General features: G+C 35.7%; 1 protein-coding gene across 1 annotated transcript in view; it reads right to left on the bottom strand.

Annotated features, from left to right (window-relative positions):
- The window catches only part of SPAG1 (sperm associated antigen 1), a 71,707-nt gene continuing 51,194 nt past the window's right edge, over positions 1–20,513 (bottom strand). Inside the window, exons 12-18 of the mRNA XM_051974455.1 lie at positions 18,868–19,020; positions 13,670–13,845; positions 10,989–11,130; positions 10,037–10,163; positions 4,899–5,063; positions 2,741–3,118; positions 1–2,594 (exon numbers count right to left, since the gene is read on the bottom strand). Coding sequence (XP_051830415.1) covers positions 2,463–2,594; positions 2,741–3,118; positions 4,899–5,063; positions 10,037–10,163; positions 10,989–11,130; positions 13,670–13,845; positions 18,868–19,020 — 1,273 coding nt within the window. The 3' untranslated portion in view covers positions 1–2,462. The remainder of the gene's footprint in view (positions 2,595–2,740; positions 3,119–4,898; positions 5,064–10,036; positions 10,164–10,988; positions 11,131–13,669; positions 13,846–18,867; positions 19,021–20,513) is intronic.

The following is a 20,513-nucleotide window of genomic DNA, read 5'->3' as shown; positions in this document are numbered from 1 at the left end:
TGAGTTACTCAGATAAAATCTTTTATTGTTATGCATGTCACAGTTCAATTTGAGCTCTCAGTAAAATCTGAAGGCATGACCAAACAATTTGCAAAATCTGCCCTAGGACTAAAGAAATTATGATACAGAGTAGTCAATTCATGTGAATTGTTCAGGCAGCACATCAGTTAATATAAATTACAAAATAAAAAGCTAACCAGAACAAAGAGTTTGGGGTATTTTTAAAAATGTTCTTATATTTTAAGTTGCATTCTTTAACCTAATTCACTGCCATTTCATATGAAATACAATTTTCTACCCTTAAAAGTAGCAGACATAACTGACAGTTACTAAAGAAGATATGTTCTTTGGTATGATTTATATGCATTTTACTTTTTCTTTCATTGCACAGTTCTATGATTACAGTATCACAAATAATTTTTCTCAGTTGCTAAATAAAGAATATAGCAAATTAGTCAAAATTTGAGTGGCTGTGGTCCTATTTTAATAAATGAGTTCTGTGAATAAGTCATTAATTTACTGTTTTACTTTATATTTCAAAGGAAGAAGTGTTCTTAAAAAAAAAAAACCTAGAGGTAGAAAACTTCTTATAATACCTTTTCAATTTATGCAATTCTTAAATAAAACTATAGCTGGGAATGACTACGTTAAGAGTTAAAATGTCAGTGTATTATTTTTCTATAATTTTTTTTAATCATTCCAGTTTCAAAAGAATACCAGAAAACATATATGTGAACATGACAACAACCTTTTCAAAGGGAACTAAAACATATTTGGATATGTTGTGGAAGGAAATGCTGGGACTACAAGAATTATGCTAAAGGAATGAAGTCTCCAACACATCCTATCAAGCTGGGATAGCTTCAGCACAAAATAGCAATGTCTCTATTTGATCTCCACCATGTACTTTTCAAGGACCAACTAGCTAAGTTAATTTGGAGAGAGAGGCTGGTTCATCAATTCAAGGCTAGCCACCAAGTAATGGATTTGTAAGCTAGTTAGTCTTAAATTGAAGAAGGGTTCCTGTCAGCATTGGTTCTGGGATGGTCCACAAGCACCGAAATATTGCTTTTTTTGGAAGTCCACTGCTTATTATCATGTACTCTAATTTGACAAGTGAAAAAAGAACCCACCATAAAAAAGGAGGAAATGGGACAGAAGAGAAAACAGTGCAGCACTAAGAATCTTACTTTCTGAATAAACTGAGTTCAGTGTCTAAGAAGTTTCCAAAGCACCAGTTACACTAGGTAAACAGCAGACTTCCCAGGTTATTTGAAATACCATTCCTTTAATCCTAATGTACAACTGAGACACACTTTCTGTACTGATAAGATCTAATCTTTACTTTTTTTTTTTTTCAATAGAGAAGAAATAAATGTGGTCAGATCTTCCAGACAAAATAGAAAAAGAGGACTTAAGTGAATAGTAGTAAAATTTGGTTGAAAAATATGTAAACACTTGGTTGGGACAATCAGGTAGTGCTTTACAAAATGACTTTTGTTTTTGGTTACATAAGCACATTGCTTTTTAAGGTTTCTAAGTAAAACTATAGAACTTTTCCATATGTTAATATCTTATTTAAGATTGATTACTGTCATATTAAAAAAAGAAACTATTACTATGAAAGTTGAAATCACTATGTGCAACAAACACTATTGGAAAAAAATCATGTGCAATGGTAGACAGACCCCTTTAGGAAAGGCAATTTATTGCTTTGAAAAACAGTAAACGAACATTCTTCCATAAGCCTGAAAAGCCTGATTATCAGGAATTCACATTTCATCTTTATCCAAATAGGGGCCATTTATTTCATAACTACATACTTTTATAGTACCAAAGTACAAGATGTCCCCAAACTCCTAGTCCTTTTTTTTTTTTTTTAAATAAGTTTATTAAAAGCACTAAGACTTTTGGGATATTCTGTATTTCTTTAATCCATTTTATCTTTGCATTAGCAATATAAAAATAGGTTTTATGTATTTCATGGCAAGAAATGAAGATGATACAGTTGTCAGATTTTCATAGAATTAAATTTTAAAAATCAACTAAGTAATCATATTCTATTAAACTTTAAAGGGTCTCATTTTCAGAGTACAAGACTATGCAAATTTAGCTCAACTATTTTGCCAAACAAATGACTAAAAGATGGAAATTATAAAAGGTTAATGTACTTAAATACACTCAAAATGAATCATTATCAAATCAACTAATTAAATAAAAAGATGTTATGTCCCTAGGAAAGATAATATATACAAGTTAAAGGGGAGCAGCAGATTGTAGAAGGTGCATACACAATCCTTTGCAAATCTTTAACAGTCCAAACAAAGAAGGTGCCTTTCAAAGCTCAATTTTATCCATTCATCCAGGTAGCTGATAACCCCAGTCTACAAATATTCCTGGGACCTACTCATGGATGGAGAAATTAAAACAAACAAACAACAAAAAAAAAAACAACCCTCAGCTTAAAGTTCATAATGCTTTTTCAAGTTCTGTACATCCTCTGAAGTAAACTCATGGTTTGATTTGTTGGAAAGGGCCTCCAACAGCTGCTGGGTCTGTTCTTTTTGTCCTTTGCTAAGCAGTGTCAACATCATCTGAAAGATAAAGAAATTTACATCATAATGACAGTACAGTCAGATGCTATTTTAAAGATCAAAGCAGTATCTTTCCTGAATATGAACTTTCTCTTTTTAAAACTCATCAATCTGCATAAAGAGTAAGACATTTGGCAGCAGCTTACCATAAATCTTTCTGCTTTACTTAGATGCAAAAGATGCTGATAGACCAACTCAGGATCATTGTCAAGAAGGTGATTTTTCAGAGACTGGATAAGGAGAAGGAAAGTGTCCCCTTCCAGTTTGTTACTCAGCAACGAGGGCAAATCTTTTGGGTCTGTGATGGCTAAGAGCTTTGCACAGGCTTCTTCATCTTTCCTCATGTTTATGGCATTAAGAACCTGACCAAATTCATAGGCATTGGTAGGTTTTGAGATGTGGAGTTTTTCCAAGTCCATTGTCGGGGGCCTGCTGCTTGCTGGCCCCTTCTCCAAATCATGGCCAGTAACCGAGACATTTTCCGGAGAACCATCTTCAAGCTGTTCCTCGCTATTCTCCCTCACCTTCGAGATGGAAAGAATTTAATTCTGACATTGAGCAACATCATACATTAACAGTCACATGTATTAGTTCACCTGGTATTTCTCAAGTTAGTATTTAAGTTTAAAAAAATACTTTACAGAAACATGAATTTACAAAAATAAAAAATCAGAACCAATGTAATTTAGAAACAGAAGGACCTTGGAGAGACTAACTGAAGCTATCAGTTTTGTAGGCCTTTGCCTATCGGTAGGCAGTGGCAGAACTAGTATGGACTAGAACTAGGGTCTTGGGACTTTGTCCACTGCTCTCAACATTTACTTTGCAAAAACATGCAGTGCAGGGATCATTCCAATAATGAGCTTCCTTAGAGCATTTATGATATTTTAGGAAGATAAATAAATAACAAGCAGGACAATGTATTTACTTTATTGCTCTACTCATGACAAGTAAGATCTGATAGATGGATATGTGTGTGTGTTCATACAGATAGATAGATAGATAGATAGATAGACAGATAGATAGATGCTGTTGAAATACATTAGAGAAAAGTAATCATAGACAAGAAATTCTCAGCCTTCCTTTTCCTGGAAAATAAATTACAAGACTAAGTTGATGATTTTCAGGAGCATTCCTTTGGTAAATTCATTCAAGAAATAATTATTAGGTACTTAACTATGCAGAACATTGTGTGAGGCACTGGAAAGAAACAAAGTTTAGCACGACTGTTCCTGCCCTCATAAGCCTCCAGTCTAGGAGGAGGATTAGCACAGAGATAGCTATGATGCACATTATGTGATAAACTCTGTAAGGGAACAAGACAAAATACCATATGAAGTCTGTAGAGAAAGGCTATTTCCCTATTCCATGGGCAGAATAGGAAGAGGGGAAGATCAAAGGAAACCTCATGGAAGAGACAAGGTTTGAAGTGACTTTAAAGGACAAGTAGAAAGTTAATATGTGAAGACAGAGAAAGAACACAAAGGTAGGAGAGCAAAGGAGCCGAGAGCTCAGTTTGGCTGGGGTAAGAGAGCATGGAAAGGACTAATATGAGAAAGCTCTGGAAAGGTCAAATTGTGGAGAACCTAGAGCATCAGTCAGCAGCCCCTGTTGATGTCTGAACAAAGAGACAGGATCAGATAAAGGTGGGGTAGGAAGTAAAGGCAGGAAAATATGTTAGAGGCTCCTGCAGTAGCTTCCAAGTGACTGGATGAGGACTTGGAGAGAGAGATGGCAGTAGGGATAGAAAAGGGTAAATTCATTCACCCCACCCCATTAATTGCAATGACCAGTCTTGGTCCTAATGAACAAATGATAAAATACATTTCTTTCTTCTTGGTAGAGAGATGTGGGGCCATGGGCACAGAGTGCTGCATAGAGGTGGGGGATGTGGAGAAGATTTCCTGTTGTTGTCCTCCTTCTATAGAGACCACTGTTCCTGCAATATGCTTCACTAAGGGCAAATTAAGACTAGAAAGGATTATGCTGCAGCAATCGTTTTAGATTAACTCAAATAGAGAGTGAAGGCTGGTTTAGTTCTGTGGTAGCCCCCAGAACTTCAGGGCCTGGGCTGTAGGATTGAGAAATTCAGAATTAAGCTTCCAAGAGGTCTGAGCTGACTTAAGTTTATCCCAAGTCTACTTCCAGGACCATAGGAGGGCCATGTGAATCAGTTCAAGTTGGGCCTCCAAGCTCAGTGGGGGAGGAAACCATTACCTTCCCCTCCATCTTTCACTCCATCCCCCATTCACCCCTCCCCCAAATTTCACTTTATAACCGGAGTTACTTTTATGATTATAATACCTCTTCAATTTTTATTTTCCTCCTTTCCTTTTCTTGACTGTGTAGTGGTGTGTTATCCTTGTTATTAAGAAATATGGTTATCTCTTTTAGTTCTTTCTTTGCTTCAGAAACATTTGGGTCTATCAGGAGAACTTTGTTGAGATCATTCAAACTTTCCTGGTAATTCTGAAAGTCAAAGTGGGGAAGGGAGAAAAGAAGAAATACTTTTTATATTTCTGGCATGGATTAGAAAACTGTGTGTGATATTCAATTTTATACACTCCAGTGGGAGGCTCAGAGGTTTATCCCTATCCCAGCTCCCAAGGCCATAAATCTTCTTTCACTTCAAAGGACTCGTAAATTCAGGTCTTTAAGGCCAAAGTATTACAGAGTATGACCTGGTAATAAATTGTGTATGTTTATAGCACAAACAGATTGGTTTCATGAAATCTCCAGAGTTCAACATACATTAAAATAAAGACATAAAAAAGCCACAAGGCTATTTGCTGACAATTTCATGGAAATATGCTTTTTAAAAAAAGTATCAACAAATGCAAGGCATTTTCACATGGCTTTTTCACATCTGTATTTTTAAATATCATATCTATGTGTACATATGTGTATATATTTACATAAGTTTTTCTGATTTTGATGTGGAGAACCCTGAAACTGTCTCTCTCTGACTTTGGGGTGAGCCATGAGGTAAAGCACTTGAGAAGCTCTTTGAAAGAGAGATTCTCCTTGAACCCTGCCTCTGGGAGAGACCGCCCCAGGGAATCAGATAAAGTGGTTTCATTCTGTTACTTAGGTGGGACTAGTTGAGTCCAGGACCACTCTTACTTAGCCCAGAGCTGGAGATTTCTATCCATCTCTTTTGAGCTGATGATTGGTTCAGGACTAATCCCAGTAAGCCATCCCATTCTATTGGACATCAAGGTCTGGGGGCAGTAACCTCATTCAATTGAAAACTTCAACTTTAAAAGAGCAAACAGGACTTGCCATGCCAAAGAACCTCTCTCTCTATCCTTGGCATAGCTGCCTGTAAGGACCCTCTGCCCGCTGAGAAGACATTTTCTTTTCAGTATTAACCCCTCTTTATCTCTCATCTATTTCCCTAACAGGACTACACCCTGCCTTCCTTCCCCCCCACCTTCCCCACCAGGACTATTCCTCCTCTGCTAGACCTTTACTTCTCTGTAGGAACCTTGCCACTAAGGAAGTCAGTCTCCTAGCAAAAGATGACTTCCCAGTGCCAATAAACTTCTTTTTGTTAATCTAATTTTTGGGGTTTGCAAATTCTTTTATGAAGGATCTGTGCCGACCAGAAGGGGTTCCCACAACTCTCTCTGCCCTATACCGAACCTAATCAATTTGACTTGTTATATTTTATCTGTTGTTTAATTTATGGGCTAAAATGTGACAATGTAACAATATAATACAATAATACTGCCTGGACTACATGAATTTAACTTAATAACTTTTAAAGTTGAATCTTTTTTAGACTTCAAATTCACTTTCTCTTAATGGACATAAATATTTGTATGTAAGATCTATTTTAAGATCTTTTAATACTGTTTTCAGAAATTACATTTTTAAAACACTTGTACACACATACACATATTGTCCCAGAAGTCTTAATACAGTTTTAAATTTAAGACTTCTGAGAAATTATACAGATAAAAGCCAAAACAACAATAATTATTTTGTAATAAATCACTGGGTGCCTTTTTAATCTTTTTTTTTTTTTTTAAAGGAAGAAATTCATGTACTTCCTCTTCTGAGGAGCTGACCTTTAAGCTCTTGGACCAGGAAAAAAAAAAAAAAAAAACTATTAAGTCCACTGGATGAGACAGGGCAGTCCATTTGGGTAATCAAGTATTAAACTGGTGTCAAAGAGGCAACTCACCTACCACTAAATCCTAAAAAACTTAGAGAGCACCAAGATATTTACACTTTTATCTACACTATATCTACACTATAAAAAGTAAATTTGAATTCTAAAAAATGTTGACTTTGAAATTACCTGAAGTTAAATTCATGGAGCACAGGTATTATTGTTATACTCTAATCCATAAACTAAGCAAACAGAATATAGGAAATCAAATGAGAAAAATACATTATGGTTACATAACTCAAAAAATTAAGACTAACAAACACAATTTATAGTCATTCATCCTAAGAAAGTACACATTTCTGATGTTCTCCATACCTTTAAGCAATGGTCTTCCCTGGGGAAAGCAAACACACAATTTGTTATCATCCTCAGCTAACAAAACAGATTAAGTACTTCTTTTTTAAAAAAATGACTCTCTTTCCCTCACATTTTATGCCTTCCCCATTCTCATTCACCCCACCCCATCCCTAGACCCAGGTAAATCTTCACTTAGCATTTATCATTACTGTAGAAGTTGTCCCCATTCCCATCCCAGTACTGGGAACTGCAGTTATGGAAACTGTCTCTATGGATACAGGTCAAACAGAGTCAGCAACTCAGCAGTAATTTAAAGTCTGAGAGAACTGTTTTGGGGCAATAAGACTTGCTTAGGTATCAGTCCCAGAGCTACTATGTGTCACAGGTAAAATGTAAACCCAGGTTTTCCTGGCTCCAAAACCATCTCTCCATCCAATAAGCCATGCTGACTTTTACTAATGTGACTAATTTATTTAAAAGGTACCTTGTAGCTCAGCATTGATCCATGTGTACAAAGGTGATAAAGGATAGGGTTAAAGGTTGGAGTAGAAACCAGAGCAGAGATTATTACTTTTCCTTTTGTTCACTGGTAATAGTACCCTCTCCTAGACCTTTTGACACCTGCCTTTAAGAAGTATATCAAATCAGAGCTTTGGTGAAAGCCCAATCTAAGGTAAATCCTAGCCACAAATATGTCATCCTAGGGGGTTTAACTCTATTATTATAACTCACTCAAGTATTTTTTGTCTATTGTGTTTACCAAAACTATATATGCTTCTCACACTGAAGCAAACACTTAGTTCTACCTTCTCTTTTATTTTGGAGTCTCTAAATTCAGATTATTATTCTGCCCAGGACAGAAACAAGGCTTGAGAGCTTAAACCAAAGTCAGATAACCACACAAATCAGTGGTTATCACAGCCAGAGTGAAGGACTGTGAAAGAAGAGTGATGGGTAATATTTAGAAGAAAACAAAGGAAACCAAAGTTTTACCTGGGCCACATACACATATTTGTTCCAAATAGTTCTGCTATTCCAAATCATTTAAAATAAACAAATACATATAGCAAATGGCATTCAGAAAACAAAGAACATAAAGATCATTCAGAACTTAAGGTAGAAATTTATTTTTAAATAAAAAGCGCCAAGAGCCAGGATACTAAGAGTAACACTATTGAAAAACTCCATTTAACACAAACATTTTGTAGAAGACTCTGAAGATGTAAGTTGTCAATTTTATAAAATTCATATAATTTCTGCAAATGTATTTCGGAGAACAACATCAATTTAAATGATCTTGAAACAACTATTATCACACAAATCTTTCGATATGTGTTAAGTTTTTGTTTCTTATGTAAGTTCTCTGTTTTTAGGTAGATATATTTTAAGTCACAATTTTCACAAAGAAAAGGAAAAAAATATAAAATAAAACAAAAATTCATCTTTCCTTTAGGTTAAGTGTTATTCTAAGATGGGCTACATACTTGACACCTCATCTTTCTAGCAACAAATAGCAATGTATGCCCAGCTACGAAGGTCATTCTGTGTGTTCATGTTGCTTTCTCTACCAAAGAGAAACTTTTTCCTGCCTTTACTACGCCATCTTGGCTCTATCTCAGAGAGACCTTTTCCAGTCTCTTCTTCTTCCTCTTTGACTCTTTCTGTCTCACCCTCCTTATCTTTCCTCTTTCTTTCTGATTGTCTGTCTGTCTCTCTCTTCCTCTATCTTTTTTTTTTAATTTTAATTTTATTTTATTTAATAATAACTTTGTATTGACAGAATCCATGCCAGGGTAATTTTTTACAACATTATCCTTTGCACTCGCTCTCTTCCTCTATCTAAACCTCAGGTCATACTAGTGCCACCAATGGACAATGTTTTTTCCAGAATCATTCAATAATTTATTGACAAAGCTGAGGATGGATTCCAAGTCTTCTGACTTTCAGCCCAGAGATCTGACTTATTAATGCTGGTGATCCTCAGTTATAGCTTGCAGACCTTTGTTACTTTTGTTATGACAAGAATTAATTTTGAATAAACGAAAATTCAGGCATAAAATCACAGGTTATTATTAGAAGGCACTGATCATTAAATCCAAATCTGACATTTTACAGATGAAGCACAGAGATATCAAATTGCCTCATTCAAGGTCCCAAAGCTAGTTAATAAGGAGGTAGAAGTAGATTCAAAGTCTATTTTTTTCATTCTTTTCACCTCTAAGATTAAATATAAACTCCTATGTGTGGTAATTGGAGCTCTTTATAATTTGGTCTCAATTTACCCAGCCAATCTGATTAGCCCTTCATGAACACTGTGGCCCCATCAAACTGGTCTTTTTATGTCCCTTCTACACAACTCTTCATTTCCCTCCTCACATATTTGCACTAGTCATCCCTCACCTCTGGAATGTAGTCCCTCCTCATTCAAGGCTTTAAGCTTTTTTTGATGCTCTATACTACTGATACTTTCCCTCTTGTCAAATTATATTTATATACATTTTTATGTGCTTACATATGTATATGCTTATCGCCTAAATAGAAGATAAAACTTGTCTTGCTCTTTCCTTCCCTCTCTTCCTTTCTTTCTTCTTTCTTATATCCTCAGTGCCTAGGATGGAGCAGATACTTCTTGTTCAATTGATAATTATTTTTTCCTTTCATTAGAAACTATGTTATTTCATCTTTCCCATGTTTTTGTTAATGTAAGCCACTTGATTTATTTCTGAAACAATTCTCAGTTTGAACATTCATGGAATCATAAATTTGGAGCTACAAGGAACTTCAGGTGTCATCTCATCTGACTTTTATATTTCATAGATGAAGAAGCTGAAGTTTAAGTTAATTCAACAGTTTTCCAAAGTTCACAGAGATAGCAGCAAAGGGCAGGGTTGGGGCTTTTAAATCAGGGCCTCTTCTCTCTGCCATGACACACTGTCTCCTAATACACATCCTCTTCCCCCCTTCTTACCTTTAGTCCTTTGTGAGCAAGACCTCTCCTATAGAAAGCTTTAACATTAGCCTCTTCTATCTCAAGAGCTCGATCACAATCTTCTTTTGCCTCTTCAAATTGGCATAACTTCAGGTGACAAAGAGCCCTGGTATAAGGTAGGGAACATAACATCATGAACGGTGATGAGTCTCAAACACCTTCCTTCTTTATAACCGTGAATGCTAAGCAGAAGTCAGAGGTCAGTGATCTGAGGCTTCTGTGTGGGAGCTGCTGGTACATTATTAGAAACCTGATTTTTTCACAGTCATTGAAGAATGAGGACTAGTGATTCTTCAATGGATGGGAAAGAAAACACAAACGCAGTCAATGGTTACCGTCTGAAGAATGCCTCAGAAAAGGCTTAGGGCAGCAAAACAAAAGCTCTCATCATTCCAGGACTATTTTGGCTGCCATGACGACCTTGCTTCTTACAAAACTCAAAGACTGTGCTCTGTCTCATCTAGGATACTCACCATGATCAAGAACTAGAGGGGTATCAAAGACCACCCCAGAGAACTCCTAACGGGAGCAGCAATAATTTTCGTGAACCTGATAACAATCCCCAGAAGCTTTGTGACTCCCAAAGGAGAAACACTGAGCTAGGTGGCTCAGTGGATAGAAGCACCAGACCTGGCATCAGAAAGACTCAGACATTTCCTGGCTATGTGACCCCGGGTAAGTCACTTCACCCTGTTTACCTCAATTTCCTCATCCATAAAATAAGCTGAAGAAAGAAATGGCCAACCACTCCAGCATCTTTGTCAAGAAAATTTCAAATGAGATCATGAAGAGATGAACAGGAATGAAACAAATGAACATATTATTAAGCCCAGGGTCACTAAAAACAATAATGGTAACTTCTTTTTTCTACAGGGATCTGCTATCAGCATTAACCCAGTAATTAGAGGTTACGGGTCAGACCCAAATATACCTGTTTGTGTATATAACACATTCACTGTGATTTATCTCCAAACATTCACTGTATTTGTCAAGAGCTTCTTTATATTTCCCTTTCTTTACAAATTCATTTCCTTCTTCCTTAAGGGTTGCAAACATTTCTTCACGTTTTTCTCCTACATGTAAGGAAAAAAGGAATTTTTTTTTCATACAGTAGCTCTGAAGATAGTAATGTTTACAAACCTAGTTCAAAAGTTCACCCAACTGTTGTTGCTCTCTTCATGTGAGTGTCAGAGTTACACAGAGAAAAAACCCCACTGGGTATGATAAAATACAGTCTTGTGCAGTTAAGATAAGCAATGAGTTCTTAAGAATCACAGTGGATTTTAAAATTAATTTTGTCTCCTAAGCATTTAGGGAGGTATAAGTCACCACAAGGTGACAAAGACAGAGGGAACATTAAGAGGTCTGGAAAAGATCAATGATATATCAGACATAGTTGTTAATGCAACACTTGAAGGTCAAAGCAATTGTTTCAACCACTTCCCCACACTATCTGGTATAGTGTCACGATGATATTCAAATACAGGGCCTTTTAATGAAGTTCTTGTATTGGCAAACTTTAATCAATTCAATTTTAAATGTCATTCATAGACTGTCTATCTTACCTACAACCTGAACTGTTAAAATTTAGGACAATCACATTACCTTTTGTGCACAATTCTTATTTCAGAACCTGTCATAAAATTTTAAAATAGTAGCTACAAATAAAATAGTACCTTTGCTTCCTAGACCAAGGAATTAGAGGGTACAACTACTGCAAGAAGAACATTCACTATTCATTAATAGAAAACATTTTAAAAAATCATATCTATTATACCTACAATCTAAATTATTAAAATTTTAAAAGTTTAAAAATTAGAATTCATGAAGACCCCATAAACTTATAATGTGCTAAAAAAAAAACAAAACCCTAGAATTTAAAAAGGGACAATAATAATTTAAACTTTCTTCTATCTATGTGGCATATCTACTAGAAATGAAAGGCATTATAGTATGGTAGAAAGAGAGTGGGTTTCAATGCTCTAGACTGCTCTGTACAACACTAAGTTACAGGGAAGGAGTTTCCTTATCAGGGAGTAGTTCTCAGGACCAGAGATACCATAAATTCAATCCCTATCCTTCCAGAAATAGCAGTTCAGATATTCTTGATGTAGATTCGTTTCTTTTTCTTCCAGTAAAAAGAAACCCTGATACAATGCATTTCAGAATGCTCTTCAAGAACCACATCTCGCATTCTCACACTTTACAGAGATAATTCAGTGAACACTGGAGTTCTGTCTCTGTCTTTCCTCCTCACTCTTCCCCACCCATCTCCATCTCAGTCTCCTTGTCTCTTTCTGTTTGTCTCTGTCTCTGTTTCTCTTTGTGCGTCTTTCTCTGTCTCTTTTTCTCTATATATCTCTCTCTTTCTGTTTCTGTTTTTCTCTGTCTCCCTGAATCTCTGTCTGTCACTCTCTTCCTCCCTCCCTTCCTTTTCCCTCCCTTCTCTCTTCTTCTTAAATCCCACTTTATCTCTTGGCTCTTTCTTCTATTAGGCCCAGATCTCTTCCCCAAACCTCCAAATTCCTAGGGAAAATCACCTATACACTTATTCTTAAAGCCCCAGCAATCCAGTTTCCAATCCTGTCACTTGAATGCTTTCCAATTCTGTTCTCCAAAGTTGCTAATGAGCTTTTGAGTAATCCCTTGGATGGCCTTTTCTTAGTAGTGATCCTTCCTGATACCTACATAACACCTGACCCTGCTGAGCTCTCCTTGTCTGGAAACACTTTCTTCCTCCTGATTCTCCACTTATTTGTCTGATTATTCTTCCAATTCTCTGCTGGATCATCTGTGCTCCATTCCCTGTGCATGGGCTTCTTGTCTCAGGCCTTCTTTTTTGTATGCAGAGCACTTTCTATTACCTTTTATAACTTGAGCTACCAAATAGAAGGAGAGAATAATTCTGCTGTACTCTGTCCTGCTTAGGACGCACCTGGAGGGTTCTAACTCTGGGGGCCAACATTAGGAAGCAACAATTACACGTTTGAGAGGACACACAGGAAGATGACCAGAGTGGTAAAGGGATTCAAAACTCTGCCATCACATAGCTTTCAGAAAATGGACTCTGCAGTCAGTTCCAAAAATGGGCTTGCTAGGTGGCACAGGTGTTAAGAGTACTGGATTCAGGTCAGGGAAGTCTCAGGTTTGAACCTCATCTTAAATACCTGTAAGCTGAGTGACCCTGAGCAGGCACTCAAACTTTTTCAGCTCCAGTTTCCACAATAAATAATGTAACATAAAATGCTCTGCATACCTAACAACGCCCTAATGTGCTAGTTACTATTTTTATGAATTCCAAAGATGTTTTGTCCATCATCATTGTTCAGCCTCCTAAGATAATTGATTTGAAGAATGTAATTACATGATCATATAGATGTAGATACTATGAAATGCATATTTTAAAAAAGATTCTTCCATTCCTTTAGTTGTCTCTCCTACAATAGCTGATTCTGGATTTAGGTAATAAATATACATCTATATATATATATGTTTATGTGAATATAGCAGAAAACAGTATTTCAATAACATGTGTTGCTCTGGCTTCATTCTAGCACAAGGCCTTGCAAAGAGGGATAGGTGAGATCCTAGAATGGCACAGGACTTACATACCTGTGACACTTGGCTTTTGATGGTGTCTGGACTCAGTAGTTCCATTTTGTGTCGTCTGTGCCTCAGGACTTCCTCCTTCTAATCTATGTAATTGAACTGAAAAAGGAACAGCTGGAATTGGGGACAATTTTTCCCTCCAAGTTGGACCATCTTGATCTATTAAAGTTCTTGTTATTCTAAAAAAAACAAAAAAAACAAACAAAAAAAAACCCTAGTCATTTCCACTGACTATATAATTTGCTTCTCTAATATTACCCCACAATAAATTAACAAATATTTTCTAGGTTTATGATGCCAGTCCATGGGTTCCTTTGGGCAAAACATAAAAACATGAGCTATTTTCAGTTACTGTTCCCATTTAAGTCCATAATGGACTAAAGAGGCTTCAGAAACACAATGTTCAATGAGTAGGCTATTAAGAAAATAAATATAATTTTTATAAAAAGAAAAATATTCTCTTACTAACATATGATTGATTTGATCACAACCATCTTTAAAATCTTACGTTTTAAAAAGTGAAATGTAAGACTAGCATTTAGTAGACCAAGGGAAAGGTTTTCTTTAACATTTAATTCTTATATAATTTAGCCAAGTTTTATTGTTAAAAATTACCAAACCAACACAAACAGTTTTAGATCCTAACTGTATAGTGAGTGGTTTAAAATAATAAAACTTATGAAGGATATATGTTATATAATATTCACTTCTTCTTAGAACATTTTCATAGTTAGCAATATTCTTACCTTGTATTTTTAATCTCCAAAAGTATTCTAGCAATACTGCTTATGCACTTACAAGACACACAGAAAAGAGAATAACATATTTACATCCAAATTCTCCTACAACATACTTTACACTTGGCATTTACTAGTGACTGTAAGAAAAACACTAACATATTTTAATAAACTCAAGATTGGGCTTATAAAACTGGAAGACCTCTTACTTATGATTACAAAACAAAATGGTATCCAGTCTTAGAATAATGCATTTCTTATTTAGTAACAATAGTTGTTACCCACTTGACACCAATGTGATTTATTGAGAATTAGTGGGATTTGCTTGATTTAATTCAGGTTGTCAGCTTCAGTTAAGTCTCTGTATCAGAGGTCTTGTATTTACTTGTGTTTACACATATACTTCAGTGTGGAAAATAAATGAATAACCATCTCAAATTACAGATGGAAAAGGAGCTTTAGAGAAAGAATTTGCAAGCAAAAAATGAATTACCAGCAGAGAAGAAGGAAGAAGCAGCTGAAAAAAGGTGATGTGTTGCCAGGGAGTAAATAGCTATGTGCAGGGAAATCTAAAAACATAAAAGATGCCTAGAGAGGAAAAGAGGAATATGGTTAAGGACAAAAATAAAATGGACATGTATTTTTTTTTTAAACAAAGCTATTGATGTTTAGATTTCCATTATTGAAATTTAATGTGGCACAAAAGCAACAATTATGGAATTAATGAATAAATATTGAAGTTAAAAAATAATGCCATCTTTAATTGGGCACATATACTTCAATCCTCACATTGCAGCTATATCTAAGTTGTACTAGTCCTCTAACAGGATTGCGAAAATTAAATAGCCATAAAAGGAATAATCTTCAAGACTTTCTAATCAGTAAGCAAAAAGGAAATTTTTTAAAAAAAGGGAACCCTTATCAGTGTATATAAAATTCTGGGGGAAAATGCAGAGATATTAAAAGTTAACTCTGTATATCACCCACTCTAATCCATCTGCCCAAAACTGCCTCACAAAATCCCAAACACCATTTTTCTCATATCTTGCTTCAGAATGTGGCCGTGTAGTATGTTGGAAGGAGTGAATGTTAGTTTAGGATCTGGATAATTCAATTTTAATTCTAGCTCTGACTCCTATTAATCATATGACAATGGATAAGTCATTCAGCACCTCTATTGACTATCTTCACAATTCAATTTCCTATTCTCTAAAGAAGGATAATAATCTTTAGCCCAACCATTTCCTAGAGTTGTAAGGAAAACACTTTTTTAATTTGAAAAAGCTAAATAAATGAGTCCCTTAGCTGTTTTTCATAAGAAGCTTTTTAAAAAAAATTTACTCTAGATCTGGGAATAATTAGCAATGAGGCACAGCTAAAACTCAGAATAGAATGGAACATGGAATGTCATAACTGGCAATGGGTCCCTCCCTAAATAAAAACTCTAAAGAAGTATTAGGTGCACTAGTGGCAAGTGATCTCATAAAACTGCCCTCTATTGGAAAATCGACAACTCTGTTAAAAGACCTTCAAGATCTGGGGAAAGTAGGTGGTGCAGTGGATAGAGCACCAGCCCTGAAGTCAGGAGGACATGAGTTCAAATCTGACCTCAGACACTTACCACTTCCTAGCTGTATGACCCTGGGCAAGTCACTTAACCCCAATTGCCTCAAAAAAAAAAAAAATCCCTCAAGCCCATCCTTCTTCCTTAGCAGATGAAGGCCTAGAGGGCCCAACATCACACAGCAAAGTAAGAAGGCAAGGCTACTATTAGGTCTCTGGGCTCCCAATACACTGCTCTTTCCACCAGCCCACAACAAAATAAAATCTAAACTTAGTATCACAGCATTCAAAGAGTTGGACTTCTCTTACCATTGTGGCTCATTTCCAATAATTTACCAACAGTCTCCAGCCAGTCCTTCACACATGTAGTGTTTATTTCCCATTCTATGTTTTTCCTTATGTTGCCCCTGCCTAGAAGCCCTTCTATATTCTTCTCTGGTTATACAATTCCTGGCGACCCTTTTTTTTTTTTTTAAATTTTATTTTATTTAATAATAACTTTATATTGACAGAATCCATGCCAGGGTAATTTTTTACAACATTATCCCTTGCACTCGCTTCTGTTTCGATTTTTCCCTTCCTTCCCTCCACCCCCTCCCCTAGATGGCAAGCAGTCCTATATATGTTAGATATGTTGCAGTACATCCTAGATACAATATATGTTTCTGGCGACCCTTTAAGGGCCATCCTGAGGACTGTGTTCTCTATGAAATCTCTCCCAATATCTTCCACCCAAAATGACAAGCTACATTCTGGCATCTGTATCTTGTATTTTCCCTAAATTATTAAACACAATTAAAATATCTCCTCAATTAACTTGTAATTTCCTTGTGAGCAGGGATTAAGTCTTAGTCTTCTCTTGTACACGCGACAGTGGGGAAGCACACAATGCAGCACATAAGAGACACACAATGAATACTAACCAAATTGAATAGAATCCTAAATGAGATCAAGAATCTGTAGTAGATTGAATATGAAGCTAGTACTGGAATCAGGAGTTCAGGTTTGCCTTTGTCACATATGATTTCTGTGACCACAGACAAAGCACCAACACATCTCAGTGTTATAAGATCCTAGTTTATGGACAAGTTGTCGATGTACAAGAATACCGAATTTGCACCCTAGGAGTTCCCTATGTGAATAAAATAACAGGCCCAGATACCATCCCTCAAATATAGAATATAAAACATTCACCAAAAACCGTATTATCATTCTCATTTTAAATGACTTTATAAGGCCTAGCTAGGTCATCACATTAAAAGACAAAAACAAAAACAAAAAAAACAAGATATATGCAGTTCATTTTCCCTCAGGAATACAGATATGTTATTAAATAAACATTAGCATTCTTTTTTATTTCACCATTAGGAACTGCTACTAATCTCAAATAAGTGTCATTTACAAGCCATAAATCCATCAAACTCAAAGAGTCATTTGGGCAGAAACAAACTCTTAAGAGAACATATCTGCTACCAAGAGAGTAGCAAATCATCAATACTTTTTCTGGTGCTACAAGCAAGTAAAGCTGAAGATTCAGTATTTTGACTAAAGATATGATTCTATTTCCAGGAATTACTTAGTGATGCTGATCTGATAAGGCTTATCTGGTTATTATCACTTTCCTAACCATGTTATATAATTTAACTCAGTGATTCCCAACCTGAGGGCCAATTATTGTAAAGAGTCCACATGTGCATATCAAAAAAAAGTAAATTTTATCTTTATTTAGTTATAACTGAATATGTAATATGACTCGATATAGTACTTAGCATAGTGCCTAGCACAAAATATGTTCTTAATAAATGTTTACTGACTGATGGATTGAAAATGAGCAAATACCTGCTGCATACTTCTCTTACCATTGTGGCTCAATATCTTTCCAAATGTATAAATATGCTATTGTGATGACTAAAATAAAAGTTAATTTTAAAGTGTTACTGAATTCCTAACAGCTCTCTGTCATCATGTAGTTTCTCATTCAATGGATGCTAATACTCATTGGATTTTAAAGCCCTTCATAACCAGACTCCTTCTTCCCTTTCGTCTTTCCACCCTTTCCTTCTCTCTCGCTGGTATCATACTGGCCTTCTCACTGTTCCTTGCACAGACTCCATCTCCCACTTTCCTTATGGCTGGCTGTTCCTGGTACCTGCAATGTTCCCCTTGCTCTTCTACACTTTTTATCTTCCTTGGCTTCCTATGGCTCAGCCCATGTCCTCCTTCAAGAAGCCTTTCCTAAACCTAGTTCCTTGTCTCTGAAATAATCTCTAATTAAAGTTTGGGGCATATTATCTTTCCCATATTACTTTAAGAGTTTCTTGAGGCAGGGATAGTATTTTTGCCTTTTTTTTGTAGGATACAGTAGACATTTAATAAATATTTATTAACTTGACTAACAGTATAACAACTATTATGTAGTGGTGGGAAGATCTGTGAGATTTTTAAACATTAATTAAAGTGGAAAAATATTGACATAGATAAGAAACTGCAGGAATAGTTAAAGCATTCATGATTATATCCACATAGGATTTAATCACAAAAAAAGATAATATTCTTTGGTGTCCTTTCCCCACCAAAACATAAAGATGTACAAAAGGCTTGTGAAATATAGGTTTACTGAAGATGGCAGAAGTAGAAAGTAAATTAAAAGAGATTTAAAGAAGGTCAGAACCAAGTCCCAGGCAGAAACTCTGATTTTTATTAATGTAGAAAAAAGAAGCTGTTATCATATTAGTGCTATTACCATGATTTCAATCTCTCAGCAATCATAAAGTAATTTTACTTTCCTTGAAGATTAAAATCTAAAATTCTGTGATATCTAACTTGATTTTATTAATTAAAGGCAATGCAATTTAATTACAAATATACTAGACCTTCTGCAAAGAATAAAAATTAGGTTACCTGTTAATGCTGTCATTTGCTGCCTGTATTCTGTTGTCTATCTGCAATACTGTTTTAAAGTCTACATATGCTTTTCGATACTGTTCCATTGTTTCATATGCTACTGCACGTCTCAAGAGAGGTTTTATAGAAAATGGATGAAGTTCCAGGGCCCTAAATGAAACGGGAAAATTACAAAATGTAAGTTAAAGTATTTTAAATTTCCAAAAATGAAATTCAGAGTTACCATACAATGTAGAATCATATGCTCTTAAAAGGACAGATGTCTGCAATTTTCTCTTAGTGGCCTGATGGCATAGCAGAAGAGCTAAGTCAGTTTACAACATTGATGCTAAACACAAAATTTCCAAAGATATTATTTAGAAGCACAATGAAAACCACATACTTTGCTATTTCATTTATTCTTTCAAATTTGTCAGTTTTATCTCTCAGATCAAATGCAAACCCTTAAGTCTGGCACTTAGCGCCAGTCTTAGAAATCAGTGGTGTCTACAGCCAGCATTCAATGTAGGACAGTAAAGAAATGCAATTCAGACCAAGAGTTATAAAGCTTACCATATAGAAGACATTGTATTACATATGAGGGAGATATAGAATTTAGCTTTCATAGAATTTACAAGTCTCCTAAATGAGTAACATACACACTTGGGTAAACTGATAACCTACAACACACAGTAAGTCAGGCAGTCATAAAAATTACAAAGCAACATGTTAACCTTGTATAAAGAAATATAGCATAAACTGAACAGATAACAGAGGGAAAGTCCCGTGCCAAAGAGATAGAAGGGAATTTTGGGAAGCCTTTCTCATGTGGCCATGAAGAAAACAAAAGTGGTCAAGTAAAAATATGCTTCTAAATCCTGGTGGAGAAAACACTACAAGGTTTTTGAGGAGAAAAACTATTCTATTAATGTATCCTAATACAGAGTGACTGGCTGGTATGTGGTGGGTGCTCTGTCACAGCTTTCTGTTGTTGAATGGATGAAAGAACTGTTCATTTATATATATGAGTACAGCTAAAGCTTTACTAAAACTTCAGGTCGGTGGAACAGGTAGGAAGTAGTAACTGGAGAAAGAAGGTGAAAGGACTGACAGTGGACACATCTCCGACTGGCATAGGGAGGCGTTTCTGGAGAATGCTCCCACATCATTACATGTTACTGCTCTTCACACAATCTATGAGTGAGCCAAAATGTCCTTGCTCTTCCTCATACACAAAACTCTGGTCTTTGTACCTTTACCTTGGCAGCTAACTCATGCTCAGAACAAACTCCCTCTCATCTTTGCTTCTTGAAGTCCCAAGCTTCCTTCCAAATTCAGTCTAAACACCCCCTTCCATATGAGGCTTTTTTTTGGTTCTAGTAGACACTAAGTATCTTTTACCTCCAAGGTTACCTTGAATCTATTTTTAAGTGTATATGTACTTGTACATCTCTATGTTATCCCTCCTCTTAGAATATTAAACTTCCTGAAAGTAAGGAACTTCTCTCTCTGTTTTCATAGCATTTAACATGACCTGTTGGTGTTTAATCCAATGCCTGTGGTTTGATATATGTGATTTTAAAACAGTAGATATACAAAATATGTAGAAAACCATCTTATTGACCAATAAAAATTTGTTATTGTTCTCTATCTAAATGGGGAAA

Source organism: Antechinus flavipes, chromosome 1 (genome assembly GCF_016432865.1).
Source record: "Antechinus flavipes isolate AdamAnt ecotype Samford, QLD, Australia chromosome 1, AdamAnt_v2, whole genome shotgun sequence".
Taxonomy (NCBI): domain Eukaryota; kingdom Metazoa; phylum Chordata; class Mammalia; order Dasyuromorphia; family Dasyuridae; genus Antechinus; species Antechinus flavipes.
The sequence above is the reverse complement of the archived record's forward strand: the minus strand, read 5'-3'. Positions and strand labels throughout refer to the sequence as shown.